At 64.4% G+C, this 18,532-nt stretch overlaps 2 protein-coding genes across 9 annotated transcripts in view; one reads left to right on the forward strand and one right to left on the reverse strand.

Annotated features, from left to right (window-relative positions):
- The first annotated feature begins 142 nt into the window (after positions 1-142).
- RUSC1 (RUN and SH3 domain containing 1) lies at positions 143-7,832 on the forward strand. Of its 4 annotated transcripts, XM_039251316.1 has the most exons (11): positions 143-245; positions 896-2,338; positions 2,626-2,991; positions 3,546-3,644; positions 3,777-3,853; positions 3,962-4,136; positions 4,211-4,316; positions 4,491-4,537; positions 4,960-5,509; positions 5,931-6,059; positions 7,209-7,832. In XM_039251316.1, exons 2-11 carry the CDS (start codon positions 982-984, stop codon positions 7,375-7,377), a joined length of 3,075 nt encoding a protein of 1,024 aa, XP_039107247.1. In that variant the 5' UTR covers positions 143-245; positions 896-981; the 3' UTR covers positions 7,378-7,832. The 4 variants fall into 4 exon arrangements, with proteins under 4 accessions (XP_039107247.1, XP_039107244.1, XP_039107245.1 ...); XM_039251313.1 differs by lacking the exon at positions 2,626-2,991 and having other exon boundaries at positions 144-245; positions 896-2,344; XM_039251314.1 differs by lacking the exons at positions 143-245; positions 896-2,338; positions 2,626-2,991 and adding an exon at positions 3,010-3,280.
- A 5,531-nt stretch (positions 7,833-13,363) lies between these two features.
- The window catches only part of ASH1L (ASH1 like histone lysine methyltransferase), a 182,747-nt gene continuing 177,578 nt past the window's right edge, over positions 13,364-18,532 (reverse strand). For all 5 annotated transcript variants that reach the window (XM_039251468.1, XM_039251467.1, XM_039251469.1 and 2 more), the window contains 4 exons: positions 17,890-18,056; positions 16,661-16,701; positions 15,465-15,763; positions 13,364-14,929 (listed from right to left, as the gene is read on the reverse strand). In XM_039251468.1, the coding sequence (XP_039107399.1) occupies positions 14,838-14,929; positions 15,465-15,763; positions 16,661-16,701; positions 17,890-18,056 (599 nt within the window). In that variant the 3' untranslated portion in view covers positions 13,364-14,837. The remainder of the gene's footprint in view (positions 14,930-15,464; positions 15,764-16,660; positions 16,702-17,889; positions 18,057-18,532) is intronic.

The following is an 18,532-nucleotide window of genomic DNA, read 5'->3' on the forward strand; positions in this document are numbered from 1 at the left end:
CCGCGGAGCGGGGGCCGGGGCCGGGGGCGGGCCTGGCCCTCGGGGCACGAGGGGCCTCGGTGGGTGACCCGGGCGTGACGTCAGGCGCCGGGGGCGGGGCCTGGCGCGGCCACGCCCATGCGTGAAGGGGCGCGGCTGCGCAGCGCCGGCGGGTCGTCCCAGAGCCCCCCTTGCGGTCGGTGCGGCCCGGCGGCGGGGACCTTGGGAGCCCGGGAGTCCGCTGCAGCGGCTGCGGGAGGCCCCTGGTGAGGAGGGCTCGGCGTCGGGGCGCGAGGAGGGCGCAGGGGGGCTGCGGAGGGGAGGAGCGGGGCGGCGGCCGGGTGATGGAGACCGGCGCGGAGAGAATGGACGAGCACGGGGCCCCCGCGCAGGTGCCCCGAGGCTGCCGAGCCCTGTGCCGGCCGACCGGCCACGCGGACCCGACAAGCTGACGGCTGCTCGGTCTTTGCCCCTTTCCTGCATTGAGCAGCCGGACGCGCCTCCCCCACCCCGCTTCAGAGCATCTGGGCGGGGCCTCCCTCGGCCCCTTCCCCTGGGAGTGAAGCGGGGGCTGGGGAAGGGGCGAGGGTGGGGGGACAGGGCCAGACTGCAGCAGAGACCATCCGGGGCTCCATTCCGGGCCCCGTCCTTTCTCAAGCCCCCGCACCTCCACGGAAACCCAGAGCGCAGCCGCATTCCCGGGCCCTCCCCGCCCCATTCCCGGGGGGCTCCTTTCGGCTCCTCCTGCAAATACTGCAGTGGAAACTAATGGCCAGTCGGTGGACATCTGCATCTCATTTAAATCCTGTCCGAAGCGGCCGGCGCCTTTCGTGCCTGCGGCAGCTGTCGGTCGCCTCGGTGCCCTTCCCGCGGCCCGCGCCCTCTCTGGCTGGGTTTCACCGTCCCTGTCTTCCAGGTCTGCAGCTGCGGTTGCCAGGTAGGCGGGCGTGAGAGGCCCGATCCTCCTGACTCTCGAGAGGCCATCCCGTCGCCGGCGGCACAATGCTGTCCCCTCAGAGGGCTTTACTTTGCAACCTCAACCACATCCACCTCCAGCATGTCTCTCTGGGCCTGCACCTGTCCCGCCGTCCTGAGCTGCGGGAGGGGCCCTTGAGCACGTCCCCTGCCCCAGGGGACACCGGGGGCAAGGAGAGCCGCGGCCCCTGCGGCGGGGCCCTGGTGGACGCCAATTCCAACAGCCCGGCCGTGCCCTGCCGCTGCTGCCAGGAGCCCGGGCCCGGCGCGGAGAACCGGCAGCGCCCGGCCCGGGAGGAGGCGGGGGCCGCGTCCCCCTCGGACCCGGGCTGCTCGTCGTCGCTCAGCTCCTGCTCGGATCTTAGCCCCGACGAATCCCCCGTCTCCGTGTACTCGCGGGGCCTCGCCGGCAACGAGCACGTCCGCGCTCGGCCTAGCCCCCCCCTGGAGCAGGGCTCCCCGCTGGCCCCCGCAGGCCCCGGCGCCTGCTCCCCGGACAGCTTCTGCTGCTCGCCCGACTCCTGCTCCGGAGCGTCCTCCCCGCCGGGCCCGGGCCTGGACTCCAACCGCAACGCCCTGACCTGCCTGGAGCCCCCTTCCCCGGCGCTGGAGGAGGAGGACGGGGCTGCGGAGCAGGGCCTCCCCGCCTCCGAGCTCGCAGAGGCGGACGACGGTGGGAAAACCGGCGCTGGGAACACCGAACCCAGCTGGAAAATAAACCCCATTTGGAAGATTGACACGGAGCCGGCGGAAGCCGGCTGGAAAATCGCGGAGAACAATAACTCTGGCTGCAAAATCAGTGGGGACACTAACTCCGGCTGGAAAACGGAACCCGGAAAACTCGACTCCGGGCTTAAAACCGCCACGGGGGTAGCCGACCCCGGCTCGAGAGCTGATGAGGGGAGAGCCGAGGCGGGGTGCAGGCGTGACGTCAGCGAGGAGCCCGCGGCCCGCAGGACCGTCACGTCCTTCCACGAGCTGGCCCAGAAGCGCAAGCGGGGCCCGGGGCTGCCCCTCGCGCCGCAGGTCAAGAAGGACCGCAGCGACTGGCTCATAGTCTTCTCGCCCGACAGCGAGCTGCCCCCCAGCGGCTCTCTGGGCGGCTCCCCGGCGCCGCCGCGGGAGGTCACCACTTTCAAGGAGCTGCGGTCCCGGAGCCGCGCCCCGCCCCCGCCGCTGCCGCCCCGCGACCCCCCGGCCGGCTGGGCCCTGGTGCCGCCCCGGCCCCCGCCCCCGCCCGTCCCGCCACGGAGGAGGAAGAACCGGCCCGGGCTGCAGCCCATCGCCGAGCGGCCGCCCGAGGAGGGCAGGCCGGGCAGCCCCGCGGCGGGAGATGAGGCCCCGGCCGCCCGGGAGCCGGAGGAGCCTGGCGCGCAGGCCGGCCGTGCGGGTAAGCGGCCGCGGGGAAGCGCGGGGCGGGCGGCGGGCGGCGGGGCCGGGCTGCAGCCCCGCCCCCACCTCCGGCCCGCCCCGCCCCCTCCGCGGGTGCAGCCAGCCGCCCCCCGCCGCCCCCCGCCGCCCGGCCCCCGCCGCCGGCGAGCGCTCCGGGAGGGGACCCTGGGGGGGCGCCGCCGGGCCTCGGCACTAACTCTCTGCTCCCTCTTTCTCCGCCCGCCCCGCCTGGCTGTCGCCCCGCCCCCGCCGCCCCGCCGCCCCGCCCCCCCGCTGCAGCCGGTGCCCTCCCGCCGCCGCCGCCGCCCCTCGCACCCCGGGCCGCGGCCGACGCGCGCCCCCTGCTGGAGGGCGCGGGCGCGGCGGGAACCCCGCCTTGGGCCGGCCCGCCCCGCGCGGGGCTGCGGCTGCTGCCGGTCCGCCTGTCCCCGGTGGGCGCGCACTCGCCCCCGGCCCGGGGGGCCCTGCCCTGCCTGGCCAGCCCCGAGCTGGCACTGCTGCTGTCCCCGCTCTTTCCCAGAAGCAGCACCTTCCCCGCCGCGGCCCCCCCGCCCCGCCAGGTGCCCGCCCCCCCGCTGCCTCCGCCGCCGCGCCCGCCGAAGGCCCCCGGCCGGACGAGGAGCCCGCCGCCTCCGCCCAGGCTACGTAAGACGGACCCGGGCCTGCCCGCCCTCCGCCTCCTGCCGCGGGGCTGGGCCCTGGGCCTCGAGGCGCAGGCGTGGAGGGCGCGGGCGGAGGGCGTCTCAGCTAGCGCCGGGCGAGGGGCCTCGGGTCACGCCCCCCCGCGCAACGGGGCCGGGGTGGGGGGCCTGGCGGCTCCGCGCTCGGCGGGGTGGGGGAGTGGCTGGCTCGGGACCCCGTGGGCCCGGCCAGCGCCTCCCAGCCTCCCGATCCCGGGCCGCCCCTCCCGCAGCGTCTCCTCCCACTCCCGGAGGTCGGTCTGCCTGTCCGTCCATTGGCCCAGGCCCCCCACGTGCTCCGCGGGCTGCCCTCCCCCCTTTCCCCCCAGCGTCCGGCCGGCGGGGAGAGCGCAGTCCCGCCCGGGGCCTTCGGGGCGGAGGTGGGCGCGGGAGCGGGTGGCGTGCGTAGGGGGCGCTGCGCCCGGCCCTGCCCCCTGGCGGCCTGTGGGCGACCTGTGCGCCGGCCCGGCGTCCTCGGGTCACCCTCGTAAGCGCCGCCACGTTCTTCCTTCACCCCAGCCCGGAGTTCCTGGTCGTTCGCCGGTGCCCCCGGGGCCCAGCGACGGTGGATGGCAGAAGCCCAGAGTGGGGCCGGCCAGCTGCAGGAGCAGAAGAAAGGTACGACGCCCAGACTGTTGACCCCGGCTGCCGATTCGGCTGCGGCGGGTGTCGGCGCCCGGCGCCCAGGACCTGTGTCTGCGGCGCCCTCGGGTGTGCGCGGGCACCGACCTCCCTGCTCGCCCCTCGCAGGGCTCCTGATCGCCGTCAGCGCCTCGGTGGATAAGATCATCTCGCACTTCGGGGCCGCCCGGAACTTGGTTCAGAAGGTGAGGGTGTCTGGGGGGGGGCGCGGGGGCGAGAGGGGACGCCTGGGACCCTGGGGCCCGCGGCGCCGTTGCAGGGAGACGGACGTGCCTCGCTGTGTCCGCCTCCAGGCGCAGCTGGGGGACAGCCGGCTGAGCCCAGACGTGGGGCACCTGGTGCTGACCACCCTCTGCCCGGCTCTCCACGCCCTGGTGGCCGACGGGCTGAAGCCGTTCCGGAAGGACCTCATCACCGGGCAGCGCCGGAGCAGCCCCTGGAGCGTGGTGGAGGCGTCGGTGAAGCCAGGTGGGGCGGCGGCCGGGGCGGGGGGCGGGCGCGGCGCGCGGGCCTGGGCCTGGCTGATAGCGCGACGTCCCCAGGCTCGGGCACCCGCTCGCTGGGGACCCTGTACAGCCAGGTCAGCCGCCTGGCCCCGCTGAGCAGCAGCCGCAGCCGCTTCCACGCCTTCATCCTCGGCCTCCTCAAGTGAGTGGCCTGTGTCTTCCTGGCGCTCCTCCCAGCCCCGGGGTCCCAGCCCAGGGGCCGGCGCGGGTGGCGCGGGGGGGGGGGGACACAGCAGCCGTTCCCCGGCGTCGCCTCTGTGCGCCTCGTCTCTCATGCCCGCCCCCCATCCTGAACCCCGGTTTCTGTCACCCCCAGCACGAAGCAGTTGGAGCTGTGGTTTTCCAGCCTCCAGGAAGACGCAGGTCAGACCCTGACCGGGGGGGAGGGGCCCCTCTCCTGTCGGTCCCAGGTCCCACTGGCGTCGGAGTGACCTTGGGCCCCTAGTCTCGGCTGTTAGGACTCTTCCGCTTCAGGCTTTCACTGCGCTCCGGCGCCCATAGCAGGAGAGACCCAGATCCTCACCGAAGCCTCCAGAGGCTCGGTTCTCCGGCCCCTCTCGGCCTTCTTCCCCTGCCTCCAGGTCTGGGCTCTCCCAGGCCCCGGGGGGCAGCCTTCTCCCCCCCTCCTTCCTGCCCCAGGGCCCCTCCTTCTGTCGTGCTTCCCCCGAGGCGCCAGGATGCCCCTGTTCCTTCCTGCAAGTCACTGGCCACCGCTTGTTCCCGGGCGGGTCCTGCGAGGGCGGGGCCGCAGGCGGGGGCGGCCTGACGCCCCTGCTCGCCCCCAGGCCTGCTGTCCCTCCTCTACCTGCCCACCGGCTTCTTCTCCTTGGCGCGCGGCGGCTGCCCCGGCCTGTCCACCGAGCTGCTGCTGCTGCTGCAGCCGCTGTCCGTGCTCACCTTCCACCTGGACCTGCTCTTCGAGCACCACCACCACCTGCCCCTGGGCCCGCCCCCCGCCGCCCCCGCGCCCGGCGCGCCCCCCGCCCTGCAGCACACGGTGCGCGCCGTCCTGCACTGGGGCGGGCGGCTGGCCCAGAGCCTTCGAGGCGCTTCCGGGGAGACGCCTCCGGGCCCTTCGGCTCCCGCAAACCCCCCCGCACCTGGCGGCTGGTGGGAGCAGCTGACCCAGGCCTCCCGGGTCTACGCGTCCAGGGGCGGCGAGGGCTTCCCTCTCCCGCGGTGGAGGTCCTGGCGACCCGCCGCCGCGGCCGAAGGCGCACAGGACGGACCCCCGCCCGCGGAGGCGGCGGCCCCGGGCAGAGGCGTGTGGCTGGGGAGACTGTTCGGGGTGCCTGGCGGACTCTCGGACGCCGACGGTGGAAGCTTGAAGTCCAGGTAAGGGGTAGCCCGCCCCCTCCAGGCCCTTCCCGGACCTGCGGCCCCTTCCCAGAGGCTCCCCCACCCCCACCCCCACCCCTGGTTGAAACTGTAGAGACCGTTTGGGCTGAGCGGCGGCAGGTGCCCCTCAGGGCCAGCCGCGCTTACAAACACCGGAAAGCGCGCTCAGTCCTGCTCGGGGTTTGGCCGTGGTGGCCTCCGGGGGTCCCCTGCGCCCGCTGCTCCCAGACGCCCCTGCCTTCCCGTTTCCGGCGTCCTCACCTGCGCGGGCGCCTCCCTCATCTGCCTGAAGGTGCCCCCGGCAGTGACGCGCCCCCCACCTCGAGGGTCAGGGCCTCCGCCTCATTCCTCGTCCCAAAGCCAGGGTTCTTGGGTTCTTCTCCTGGACGGCCGGTGACCCCCGTGTCCTTCCGTCCAGGAGGCCGTCCAGCTGGCTGCCGCCCACAGTGAGTGTGTTGGCCCTGGTGAAGCGGCCGCCGCCCGCCGACACTCTGTCTTCTCCCGAGGAGCTTGAGGCCCCAGCCCCAAGCGCGGCGCCGTCCCGCAGGTCAGGGGGGCGTCCCGCAGGTCGGGGGCGGGGTGCGTGTCTGCATGCAGAGGGGTAGGGGGCGGGCCGGCTGTTGCCCGGGTGCCGCCGCCGCCGTCGTCTCTGAGCCCGGTTCTCCCCGTGGGAGGCGGTGACTGGTATGTCGTGATGTCCTCGGGAAGCCTAAAGCTAAGGGGGTGAGGGCAGGCAGTGCCCGGGGGGGGGGGGGTGCCCGCCGTGTCCCCGCGATCGCGCCTCGCAGCCCCCCGAGGGGCTGTGCTTCCCTGAGGGGCCCTCGGGTTCAGACCTGCTTCTATTTCCCAGTCTGGCCTCAGTTGGGTTCTCTCAGTCCATCGAATTAGGTTTCTTTTCTTTTCTTTTCTTTTTTTTTTTTTTAAGCTTATTTACTTATTTTGAGAGAGAGGGAGGGAGAGAATCCCAAGCAGGCTCTGCCCTCAGCACAGAGCCAGACGTGGGGCTTGAACTCATGAACCGAGACATGACTTGAGCTGAAACCCAGAGTCAGACGCTTACCCCGCTGGGCCGCCAGGCGCCCCTGAATTAGGTTTCGTGGCTTTTCCTTGACTCCACGGAAGTTTTCAAGTGCTTCCTACGAGCTGGGTGTTGTGCCACCGGAGGGAACGTGAGGGCGCCCACGGCGGCCCGGGCCCAGGGGGGACCCCGGTGTGGGAACACAGCGGTTCCACGGGGAGGGAAGGACCCAGTCCTTCGGGGGCAGGTCTGGGGTCTGGGGGGGGCGGGGGAGTGTGTGTCCCAGGTGCGGCAGGTGCGGAGGGGTCGGCCGCAAGGAGATGGGGCCTCGGCGGGTGGAAGGAACCCGGACTTGCTCCTGGAGGCCTTGGGAGGGAGCGAGCGAAGGGTCTGCAGCCTGGGGAGGGGGAGGGGGGAGGGGGAGGGGGCGCCCAGGAGGAGGGCGGAGTGGAGGAGGTCCAGGCGCCCAACAAGTTTTGGGGGGAGGCGATTAGATGTGGGGGCCAGGCCGTGGCGCATTCGGGCAGGAGCTCCACCCCCACCCCCGGGGTCGCGGGAGCGGAAGGGGGTGTGTTTGCCCCCGAGGGGGCCCAGGAGGAGGGACCGGCGGGGGCGGGGACCGGCGGGCGGGCCCTGGCCGCCCCGGCCCCTCAGCGGCGCGTCCCTCGGCTCCCGCAGGGCGGTGCGCGCGCTCTGCGACCACACGGCGGCGGCGCCCGGCCAGCTGAGCTTCCGGCGCGGGGAGGTGCTGCGCGTCCTGGGCACCGTGGACGAGGACTGGCTGCGCTGCGGGCGCGATGGCGCCGAGGGGCTGGTGCCCGTGGGGTACACGTCGCTGGTCCTCTAGGCCGAGGGCCTCTCCGGCCGCGCCCCCCCCGCCCCCCCGGAACAGCGACCTGGGCGGCGCGACGGCGCAGAAGCATCGGCCTGTCTGCACCACCTGCCCCCCCCCCGCCCCGCGTCCGTCTCTGCTGATGTGACAGCCGCTCCCCCCGCCCCGACCGCGGCCGCGAGGTGAAAACCGCTCCTCTTCCCACCGCGAAAGGAATCGCCCTCCGTCTGCCGCCTCTTCCCCCTCAAGGAGCCGCCCCTGCCCCCAGCGCACCAACGCCCCCGCCCCCCCCAAGGGCCGGGACCGCCCCCCCCGCCCCCCCGGAAGGGCCCGGCCTCCTTCCCGCGCATGGACTCCTCGCGGCGCCCACGTTGCTTGTATTTATTCTGTGCCCCGGGCGCCCCTGCCGGGTGGGCCCGCGGTGCCCCGCCCCCCGCCCTCCTCCGTCCCAATAAAGTGTGGGCGCTGAACCCGTGTGTGTCACTGGCTGCGGACGGGGCGGCGGGTCGGGCGGGGCCCCTGCGGCCCTGGGTCCCCCGCTGCTCGGGGCGGCAGGGGGGGCGGCCGACGGATGGTGCACGACGTCCCGGGCGCCCGTCCATCCGTGGAGCCCGAGGGGCCCGGGCCGCGGGGCCACACTCCCCGGTAACCGCCCACGGAGAGGCGTCCCCAGGCGGTTAGGGACAGGACACTTAGGGGAAGCCGAACCAGGAGGGGAAAAAACGCCGACGTTTCCTTCGGGAACCGGGGTCAAGGGGATGACAGGCTGGCGACCTGTCACCTCGCGACCCGTCACCTCGCCCTTCGGCCGTTTCCTGACCTCGAGCCCCGAGTTCCCGCCCGGCTCTCCTTGCGCATCAGCTCCTTGGTCTAGTTTTGTTCTGTGCTTGGCTCCCCTCCCGAGTTTAGACCCGAGCTTGCATCTCCGGTGTGTCCTGCGTGGCGGCGCTGCTGGGACTGGGCGGCTGCGGCCCCGGGGGGCGCTCGTTCGCGGCGCCTCCAACCCCGTTCTCCCCCGTGAACTCGTAGCGCGGCACACGTGGAAGGCTGCCCACAGCGAGGCCTGCGCACCGACCCCCGGGGGCCGGAGCATCACTGAGGTCCGGTCACATTCGTAGTCACAGCCTAGTGGGTCTCCGGCCCGTGGGGGCGGTCAGGGTAGCAGACGCCCCCGAAGGGCCGCATGGGAGAGACCCCATGTCGACCCCGACTTCCTATTCGCACGATTACGCATTACCTGCAACACTGTAGTGGACGCCGGCGGCTGAAAGCAATGAAGGACCCGGAGGGGACGAGCTGCCAGCGCGCCGCTCCCGCCTCCGTGAGGACAGGCATCCGGTTGCCTAACAGCGGGGCGGCCGGGGGGGGGCGGCCCGGCTCTTGCAATCATCTGCGTTTGAAAAAGTAATCGTTACAATTCCAGCACAGGTAACACCTCTGCTCAGTCAGCGCCGATTCCGGGCGGCCTCAGTGCTCATCGCGGTAAGGGGGCTCTTCACCCCCTCCCCCATCTCTCCCCCACACCCCCTCCCTTCTGGTGGCCGCCAGGGTGTCCTCTGTGATTCAGAGTCTGTTCTGGGCTTTGTCTTTTTCTCCTTCTTTTTTAAATTCCACATAGGAGCGAAACCATATGGTATTTATCTTTCTCTGGCTTATTTCGCTTAGCGTAATACCCTCTAGATCCATCCATGTTGCTGCAGATGACAAGAGTTCATTCTTTTTTGTGGCTGAGTAATATTCCATTGTGTGTGTATACGACTTCTTCGGTATCCATTCAGTCTGTCGGGGGACACTTGGGCTCCTTTCCTAAAACGGCTACTGGAAGTAATGCAAGAAACATCGGGGTGGGGGTGCCTGGCCGGCTGGGGCAGGAACGTGACTCCCTCGGGGCTGTGGGTTTGGACATAGAGATCACTCGAAAGAAATCTTAAACCCCAAGCCATAGGGGTGCATGTATCTTTTTGAATAAGTGTGTTTATATTCTTTGGGTAAATACTGAGTACTGGAATTACTGGATCATGTGGCAGTTCTATTTTTATTTATTTATTTTTGGGAGAGTGAGTGGGGGAGGGGCAGAGAGAGAGAGAGAAAGAGAGACACAGACTCGAAGCAGTTTCCACAAGGTTAAAATAGTGTAGAGCCCGACGCGGGGCTCAAACTCACAAACCAGGAGATCATGCCCTGAGCTGAAGTCACTTAACGCCCGCGGCCCCAGGGGCCGGCTGTCCTGCACAGCCGCTGCAGTTTGCATCCCTACCTTTTTCTCCACAGCGGTTTCTTGTGTTTTATTTAGCCATCCTGACAGGTGTGAAGTGATACCTCATTGTGATTTTGATTTGCATTTTCCTGGTGATGTGTGACGTTGAGCTTTGTCTTTTTTTTTCCTTAATGTTTATTTCTGAGAGAGAGAGAGACAGCGTGAGCAGGGGAAGGTCAGAGAGAGAGGGAGACACAGAATCGGAAACAGGCCCCAGGCTCTGAGCTGTCAGCACAGAGCCCGACGCGGGGCTCGAACCCACGAACCATGAGATCGTGACCTGAGCCGAAGTCGGACGCTCAGCTGACTGAGCCACCCAAGCATCCCTTAGTGTTTTTTGTTTTGTTTTGTTTTGTTTTTTAAGATTTTATTTTTTAATAATTTATTTTTAATGTTTATGAGAGTGAGCGAGTACAAGTGGGGGAGGGGCAGAGAGAGGGGGACAGAGGGTCCGTAGCAGGCTCCACACTGTCCTCACAGAGCTAGACCTGGTGCTCGAACCCACAAACTGAGATCGTGACAGGAGCTCAAGTCGAACGGTCAACTGACAGCCACCCACGTGCCCCTGAAGATTTTAAGTGATCTCTACACCTTATGTGGGGCTTGGACTTAGAACCCCAAGATCGAGAGTCACATGCTCTCCCGATGGGGCCAGCCAGGAGCCCCGGTTTTGCGGTTTCCTTTGATACGCAGCTTTTTATTTTGATGTAGTCTCAGTAGTTTATTTTTGCTTTTGTTTCCCTTGCCTCGGGAGACATTGCTATGGCCAAGGTCATACTGCCTGTGCTCTTTTCAAGGATTTTTATGGTTTCAGGTCTCACATTTAGGTCCTTAATCCGTTTTGAGTTTACTTTTGTGTGCAGTGGAAGACAGTGGTCTAGTTTCATTCTTTTGCACGTGGCTATCCAGTTTTCCCATCTTAAAGAGGCTGTCTTTTTCCTTTTTAACTTAGAGAGAGGCAGAGGGAGAGCACGAGCAAGGAAGGGGCAGAGAGAGAGAGAAAATCCCAAGCAGGCTCCTCTCAGTCAGTACAGAACCTGATGCGGGGCTCAAACTCACAGCGAAATCATGACCTGAGTGGCAATCAGAGTTGGATGCTTAACCGACTGGGCCACCCAGGTGCCCCAAGGCTGTCTTTTTTCCATTATATATTCTTGCCTCTTTTGTCGAAGATACATTGATCATTTAATGGTAGGTTTATTTTTGGGCTCTGTTCCGTTGGTCTGTGTTTTGGCGCAGGCGCCATATTGTTGTACGACAGCGTTAGAGCTTGTCGTGAAGTCAGGAATTGTGACACCTCCAGTTTTTCTTTTTCAAGGTTGCTTTGGCTCTTCAGAATCTTTTGTGGTTCCAGACACATGTTAGGATTATTTTAGTTTTGTGGAAAATGCTGGCGGTATTTTGGTAGGGATTGTTTTATATCCATATATTGCTTTGAGTAGTATAGACATTTTAACAGTATTTATTCTTCCTGTGCGTGAGCATGCAGCGTCTTTCTATTTGTGTTGTCGACAGTTTCTTTCATCAGCGTTTTACAGTTTTCAAAGCACAAGTCTTTCACCTCCTTGGTTAAGTTTATTACTTTTTTTTTTTTTTTTGGTGGAATTGTAGATTGGATTTTTTTGGGGTGGGATTATTTTCTTAATTTCTCTTTCTGTTGCTTCATTAGATTTCTGCACATTGATTTTCTTTCCGGAAACCTTACCAAAATCATTGATCAGTTCTAGTGGTTTTTTTGGCGGTCTTGCAGGCTTTCTGTATATAGTATAACGTCATCTGCAAGTAGCATGTGCTACTCTTACCAGCTTGGACGCCTTTCTTGCTTTTTTCCGTCTGACCGCGGTGGCCGGGACTTCCAGTCCTGTGTTGAATGAAAGTGCTCGAGAGTGGACGTTCTTGTCCCGTCCCTGACCGTAGGGGAAAGGCTCTCACTTTTTCCACCGTCAAGTATGATGTCAACTGTGGGTTTTTCTCATCCGGCCTGTATTATGTTGCGGTATGTTCCCTCCAGACCTACTTTGTGCAGGGCTTCTATCACGAATGGATGTCGTACTTTGTCAAACGCTTTTTCTGCATCTATGGAAATTAATATGCGGTCCTTATAATTTCTTTTATTGATGTACTGGGTCATGTTGACCGATTTGCAAACACTGAGCCGCCCTTGCATCCTGGAAGCGGCCAGCGGCCTTGATGCTTCTGAGCCACCCCTGCGGCTGAACGTGGCGCCTCGGCGGTGGCCGGCGTCTGGGACCACGTTTTGTCTGGTGTTTCCGTTGTTGGCAGGAGTGGACTTCTCTTCCTCAGAAGGGTCATGCTTGGCTGTTTTGGACACTCTTCTATTTGGAGCTGAAGACTGTGGGCTTCTGAGCCCAGCACTGGTTGCCAGGTGGTCTCTGGCAAGCTGCCGAGACTCCATCGCAGTCACGTCTACAGAACGGGAGCAGGGACCACAGGGGTCCGCCACCAGGGTCGTCTGTCTAACTGGCTGGAAGCTGCCGGGCAGATTATCGTCCTTAACCTCTCTGCCGCCTCATTTTCCCTCCTCTGTAACGCTGGGTTTTGGTACCGACCTAGAAGGGCTGCCGTGAAGGTTAATAAATGGATACGTGTAAACTGCTCCTGATGGAAATGGACCAGCACAGTGGCCTGAAGTTCTCGTTGCCAACCTCGGCGGCTGTGAGCGAATATCGAACGAGGTGATGCGTGTACGTGAGCGGAGGCGAGAAGGGCAGGCGATTAGTCCCTTGCCTGGTCAGGCTGGGCTCCGACCGACCAGATCCCAACGCCGAGGAAATGGCTTTACCCGGTAGTCCGGACTGGTGAGGGCGCTCCTGGGGGCCCGGACGCTGTGGTTTCAGAAAGATCTCTTTGGACCCAGGGTGGAGAAGATCCCGGAAGAGAGAGGAGGATAGGAAAGAGGGAAAAAAACAGCACGCTCACCACTCTGTTGTTAGGAAAAGGTTTTTCCATTTAATACTAGACTTTCAAGGATTGAGATGCAAGCTTTTTATGCAATTACATCCAATGTTAAAATTGGTAATACATAATTTACAAAGATTAACATCAAAACAATCATCTATTTAGATATGCTTTCGTAAAAAGGAAATATATTAGCAGCATTTATATTTTCCGCAATCACACGGCCTACAGACATGCAGACTAACTCTGGATCTACTCGCAGTGATGTAGTGCGTTGCCCCGCATTTCAAACACCAAACCCGCCTGGCAGCTACAGGTGCTGTTTATTTCATTATAAAATAACCGAGAAATAAAAAAAGGCATTAATTTCTACACCAGTAAGAAAAAACAAGTTTTTGCACTTACCTAACATTTGATTGTCTAAAAAACAGTTCAGTTTTTAGTCTTTCAACAAAAGAAAGATAAAATGACAGAGCGTAGTGTCTTTTGCTTCTGTTCTCACATTTTACAAAGTTTTTTTCTTTTTTCGTCTTTTTTAAAATTTTAGTGTTTAACACTATTCGAGGAAATATTGAATTTTAATCTCTTTCTTGTCATTTTCCTGCTTCTGACTAAAAGGAGACCCCCCCCAAAGTGCCCCTGTGCCCCACCCCCTCCCGCCCAGCTCCCTGCAACGAAAACCGACTAGAGGAACCGGTGAGATGGGCTCGGGCGCGCGGTCCCGGCTCCTCACGAGAGCGCCTCCCGCCCAGGCCGCGCCCTAAGGTTCAGTGCTTCTCTACAGTAAGAAAATACTCCAAACTATTTTCTCAATTCTCTTTTTTCTTTAATAAAATATTTATTCTGCTTTTTTCTCTGCTCGAGGGGATCTTTGGCTTCCCCTGTCTCTCTCTTTTTTTTTTTTTTTTTTTGTTTTTTCCTCAAGATTGACACAGAAAGGAGAAAAAGGAAAAAAAGACCGAGCGGAATGGAAGGTGTCCATGTTTCCACCTGAACAGGCCGCGCGCCGCCGGGGAAGCGCAGCGAGGACGCCGGGCCGGGCGGGCTGACGCTGTATTGCTTCCTAGTCACGCGGCAGGTATATACATACGTACATACATACATACATATATATGTACACACACAACTTGGCACGTTTAAAAACCATCTTTTCTCTTATAAGAACATCTAAAACGTATATGCATATGTATGTCTGAGAAGACAAAGCAAAGCTTTTTAAATTTCATTTTTAAAGAGACAGTATCGTCTGGGAAGTTGTGGCTGAGGACGGGAAGGAGGGAGGCGCCGGGCCCCGGCGCCCCCCCCCCCCCCCCGTGCTGTCATCGTGAGGGTGGAGGACCCAGGCGGCGGGCGGGGAGCACTGTCTCTGAGGGGTGGACACTGAAAACCGTACACTGAAGAGAACAGGAGTAGTGTTTCCGGTCGGTGATGCACACTCACAACGCACACTCTGCCAGGCGAACGCGGGTCCACAGTCCGTGTAGTGACTCTGGGGGGTGGCTTAGGGTCCACGTGTACGAGGTTGTACGAGGCCATTCGGAGACGGGCGGCCCTTCGCGGCACAGCACGAGGGCCGCGCCGAGCAGCACAGGCGCGGTGCGGGCGGGGCCTGGCCTTCTCGTTAGAGAAACAGAGGCTGGGCAGGTTATGAAGGTTAAAACAAAAATTACAATGAGTTCTGTGCCCTGCTGACCCCACGGGGGCCTTCCCTAGTCCGTGGTTACATTCTGGGGGGGGAGAGGGAGGGAAAAGGGGCGCAGATACAAGTGCTTCGACTTGTCAATTCACGTGTTACTTTGACCTGATTGGACGAGGAGAGAGAAACGTTCCCAGTCAAGGGTCCATCTGGAAAGAGGCCCCAGCGGCTGTTTCTGTCTAGGGTGGCCCCCGGAGCCCCCAGGGAACAGACGCCTGGGGCGGGTGGGGACCCCCTCCTGCCAACCGACGTGAGTTACACCCGGGGACAGGAAGCAGCTTCGCAGCAGTGCTTGTGGGGCCAGAGGATGACACAGAGAGACCCAAGCTGGGGGGGGGGGGGGCGAGCGCTACGAAAGTACCGGGACTCCGGCGGCCCTCAGTGCGCGCCTCCCCACACAAACCCTCAGGGCTAAGAAGGGGAGGGAAACAAGGTGAACGGAACCGCGTACACAGGCGCCGCCTCTTCCCCTGCACCAGCTCCAGGGTTTATTAAGTACCTAATGCCAGCGACACGGCCCCTTCCCGCCCCGTCTGCACTGGGAACAAGAGGCAGGGCTGTTAGCCCTGCTGATGGCAGATGCTCGGCCTTCTCCTCTGAGGCTCACTTCCGGAAGCTGCTCTCCGGGATGAACAAAGTGCGTCTTCGGAGTTTCCTGCCGGACCCTTCCTCCAGCAGGTACGTCACGTCGATGGCTGAAAACAGAACCATGCAGGCTCATTGAATCCTTGCCATTCCCACTCCTCCCTCCACATCTGAGCTCCAGGGAGGGCACCGGAGCCCCCCCCCACTCCTTCCTCCACATCTGAGCTCTAGGGAGGGCACCCGACCCCCCCCCCACTCCTTCCTCCACATCTGAGCTCCAGGGAGAGCACCCGACCCCCCCCTCCACATCTGAGCTCCAGGGAGGGCACCCGACCCCCCCCCCACTCCTCCCTCCACATCTGAGCTCCAGGGAGGGCACCGGAGGCCCTCCCCCACTCTTCCCTGGAGCCCAGCAACTCTTCTTCCGGCCTGTGGGTGCCCTGGGCCTTGCTCGGGAGGGAAGTTCTCCAGGAGGACCCTCTCCACACCGGCAGATCCTTTCCTGAACGCGATAGGATGCAGGCCCGCGAAAGGACCGGGATGTTTTCCCAGGATACTTCCCATCCCGGGCAAGTGGTGGTAAGCCGCCTCCTTCCGCACGAACCCCCTCCCCTAAAACCCTAGACGTGAGCTGGGTTCTTCTACCGTTTTTTCCAGGGATCTTTTCCAGGAGGCCGAGCAGGATGTGGTTGAGTCGTTCCCGCTGGCCGAGCCGGCGCTCCTCAGGGGTGCCGGCGGGCGGGGGCCCCAGACTGCCCTCCTCCGCCTTCGCTCGGTCGCCCGCGGCGGCGGCGGCCCCCCCGCGCTCTGGCTCCTCGGGGCCCGGCCCGGCCTCGGCGGCCCGCTCCTGGCTGGCCAGAACCTCCTCGATCAAGGGCAGGGCGTCGTCGTCCTGGCCCAGCTCCTTCAGGGGCGGCTTAGGGCGCTCAGACTTCCAGGAGGACCTGCAGGCGGAGGCGGCATTTAGGCTGAGGCTGAGCAGGACCCCGGGGAGGGAGGAGGCCGGCGGGGCGGCGGGGCACCTCAGGCTGGCTCGAGACCCCAAGTCTCGCTCTCGGGGGTCTTGGCTCTGGCTGTCACCTTCCTGTTACTTGTACAGCTCGCTACCTTCCCCTGAAATCTGTTCCCTGATTATAAAACACAGCGTCGCCCTTCCAGGCGCCCGAGCGGGTAAAGCCGCAGCTGGTTCCGACCGCGCCGCGGGCACGGGGAGGCCCGGCGCCTGTGAGGCCCGCGGTCCGGCTCCAGTAAGACTTGGCACGCAGCCTTCCTCTCGGGGGACACCCCCCGGGCGGCGGGCGGCAGGAGAGGCGCTCCGTCCCCGAGAACACGCTCGTGCACAAGCGGCACGAGTCAGAGCCGCGTGCGCGCGGGGCTCACGGAAACCCTGCGCTTGCAGCCACTGGACAGCGTGCCCTTGACTGAGGTCCCAGGAGCCGGAACACCTCGGGGCAATGAGGAAAGTTTGCAGAAACCTTGAAAAAGCCGACTTTTCTGAATCTAGCGTCTAGAGTCCTAGTCCCGATCTTCTCCTCCTCGACCCCTGCCCCCCGTGGGCCCCCCTCCCTGCCCGGAATCCAGCTCCGTGGCCAGACCATGCGTGCCGTCACCTCGGGGTCACACGACTGCTGGCCCTCCACTGGGCCACCCCGTCAGAGGGTCCCCGTCCCCGGGCGGGGGGAGGGGGAGGCAGGGGACGGTAGTTCTCTTGCTCAAGTCGGTGGCCGCCCCCATCTGGGCTCCTCACCCCCCCCCCCCCCCCCCCCCCCCCCCCCCCCCCCCCCCCCCCCCCCCCCCCCCCCCCCCCCCCCCCCCCCCCCCCCCCCCCCCCCGGGACTCACCGCCCTCCGTTCCTCTTGTAGTTGTCTGGGACGTAATGCGGCTGCAAACAAAGGGAAGTGGTGAGCGTGCTGCGGAGGGCGAAGCCGCGCCAGGCGGCCCGGGGTCAGCTCAGGACAGGGGGGGGGGGGGGGGGGGGGGGGGGGGGGGGGGCCAGGGAAGCAGGAGGAAGACACGGGGCTGAAGCCCTCGCCGGCTGAGGGCCGAGGGGCTGCGTGTCAAAGGTCGCGGTGGTTCCGGGGTCTCGCGAGCCCGCGGTGACCGCATGAGGGTCGGACTCCGGGCCTGTCCGCCCCATCCCGACGTGTGTGCAGGTAAAGCTGGGGCCCCAAAATTAGGCTGGGAGCTGCTGCCCCGCAGGACGGAAGAGGTCGAGAGGGGTCGGGGGAGGGGGGGCCGGGAAATCCTGCTCAGAGGCCTCCAAGGCAAGAGCAGGAGAGGTAGGGGCATAAAACCGCTTTCTGGCCGCACGGTTTCCGACCATTGCGGGGCAGGAAGACGGCCATGGTTCCGGCCAAGCCCGCAGAAAGCAGGGGGACGGTGGGCGACCAAAGCCTCTGTGGGAAGACGAATGGCGCAAAGTAACCGGAGAAGTAGGTTCACGACAATTAAAGAAAAACCCAGGAGAGACGCAGAAGATGAAAATGTTAACCTGGTTATTTTTTGGGCAGTGGGATAGTATAGGGCTTTTTCTTCTTAATGCTGTTTTTTTTTTTTTTTTACGTTTTACTTATTTCTAAGAGAGAGAGAGCATGAGCAGGGGAGGGGCAGAAAGAGAGAGGGAGACACAGAATCTGAAGCAGCTCCAGGCTCTGAGCCGTCAGCACAGAGCCCGCCGCGGGGCTCGAACCCACGAACCGTGAGATGACGACCTGAGCCGAAGTCGGACGCTCAACCGACGGAGCCCCCCAGGCGCCCCTCTTCTTAACGCTTCTATAGCTCTCACACTTGGTACAACGATGATGTCTTACGTTTTAAATGCAAAGATACACGGAAAAAGCACGGATTTATTTTCGCCGAAGTTTTCTCAGAGTTCTTGCTAATTCTACTTGCTTCTCAACCTCACAGATACGAAAGACAGAACAGCAGCTACAAAGGGGGCGCAGAGACGCGAGGACGCGAGGAAGCGGAAAGCCTGGCTGCCCCGCGGAAACCAACGGCCCCGAGACGCGGCCGAGCGCAGGGGCGGGGGCGGAGCGAGGGGGCGGGGCGCGGGCGGGGGGAGACTCACTGAGAAATCTCTCTTGGGAGTGAGCTTCTTGGGGAAGTGGTCGAAGGCGTAGGGCTTGGTGCAGACGGGGTAGCGGTTCCGGTGGATCTTGTAGAACAGGTGCGCCGACTTGTCGAGCCGGTAGTCACAGATGTACACGTCCTGCTCCTTCACGCCCTTGGGCCGCCCTAGGGGGTGCGGGTGTTGCTAGAGGAGCCTCCCGCCTGCCCGCCCCCCCCGAGCTGCCCCACGGCGCGCAGCGCACACCCCGCGGACGGCAGCGGCGCCGCGCAGAGGGGGCAGTGGCCGTCCTGACAGCCAGCTGGCGGCCGCGGGCGGGAGGAGGGCCCCAGACGGCAGCGCGTGCGCAGGCGCGGGAGGCGCGGGAGGCGCGGGAGGGGGGGCAGCGTAAGCAGGCGCCGCAGGGGCGTGGGAGGGACGCAGGGGGCCGTGGGGGCGGCCGCGCGGCGTAGAGGGAGGGGCGCTCCGGGGAGCCGCCGCCGCCGAGGTGAGGGGAGCGGCCAGGCGCCTGCAGGGGCCGCTTCCCGTCTTCCTCACACAGGCTGTGGCGCCGCGGGGCCCCGCTCCTAGCAGACTGGGCGCCTGCCCCAGGCACACGTGAGCAGGGGTGGCGCTGGGATTTGAAAACGGGCCGCGTGACTCC

This window comes from Hyaena hyaena, unplaced genomic scaffold (genome assembly GCF_003009895.1).
Source record: "Hyaena hyaena isolate Hyena2069 unplaced genomic scaffold, ASM300989v1 scaffold_385, whole genome shotgun sequence".
NCBI lineage: Eukaryota > Metazoa > Chordata > Mammalia > Carnivora > Hyaenidae > Hyaena > Hyaena hyaena.

Coding starts and splice junctions, on each gene's coding strand:
- RUSC1 (XM_039251316.1), top strand. CDS start 982: ATGCTGTCCCCTCAGAGGGCTTTACTTTGCAACCTCAACCACATCCAC. Junction 2,339..2,625: donor GCCTGGCGCGCAGGCCGGCC/GTGCGGGTAAGC, acceptor CCCCCGCTGCAG/CCGGTGCCCTCCCGCCGCCG. Junction 2,992..3,545: donor GCCGCCTCCGCCCAGGCTAC/GTAAGACGGACC, acceptor CCTTCACCCCAG/CCCGGAGTTCCTGGTCGTTC.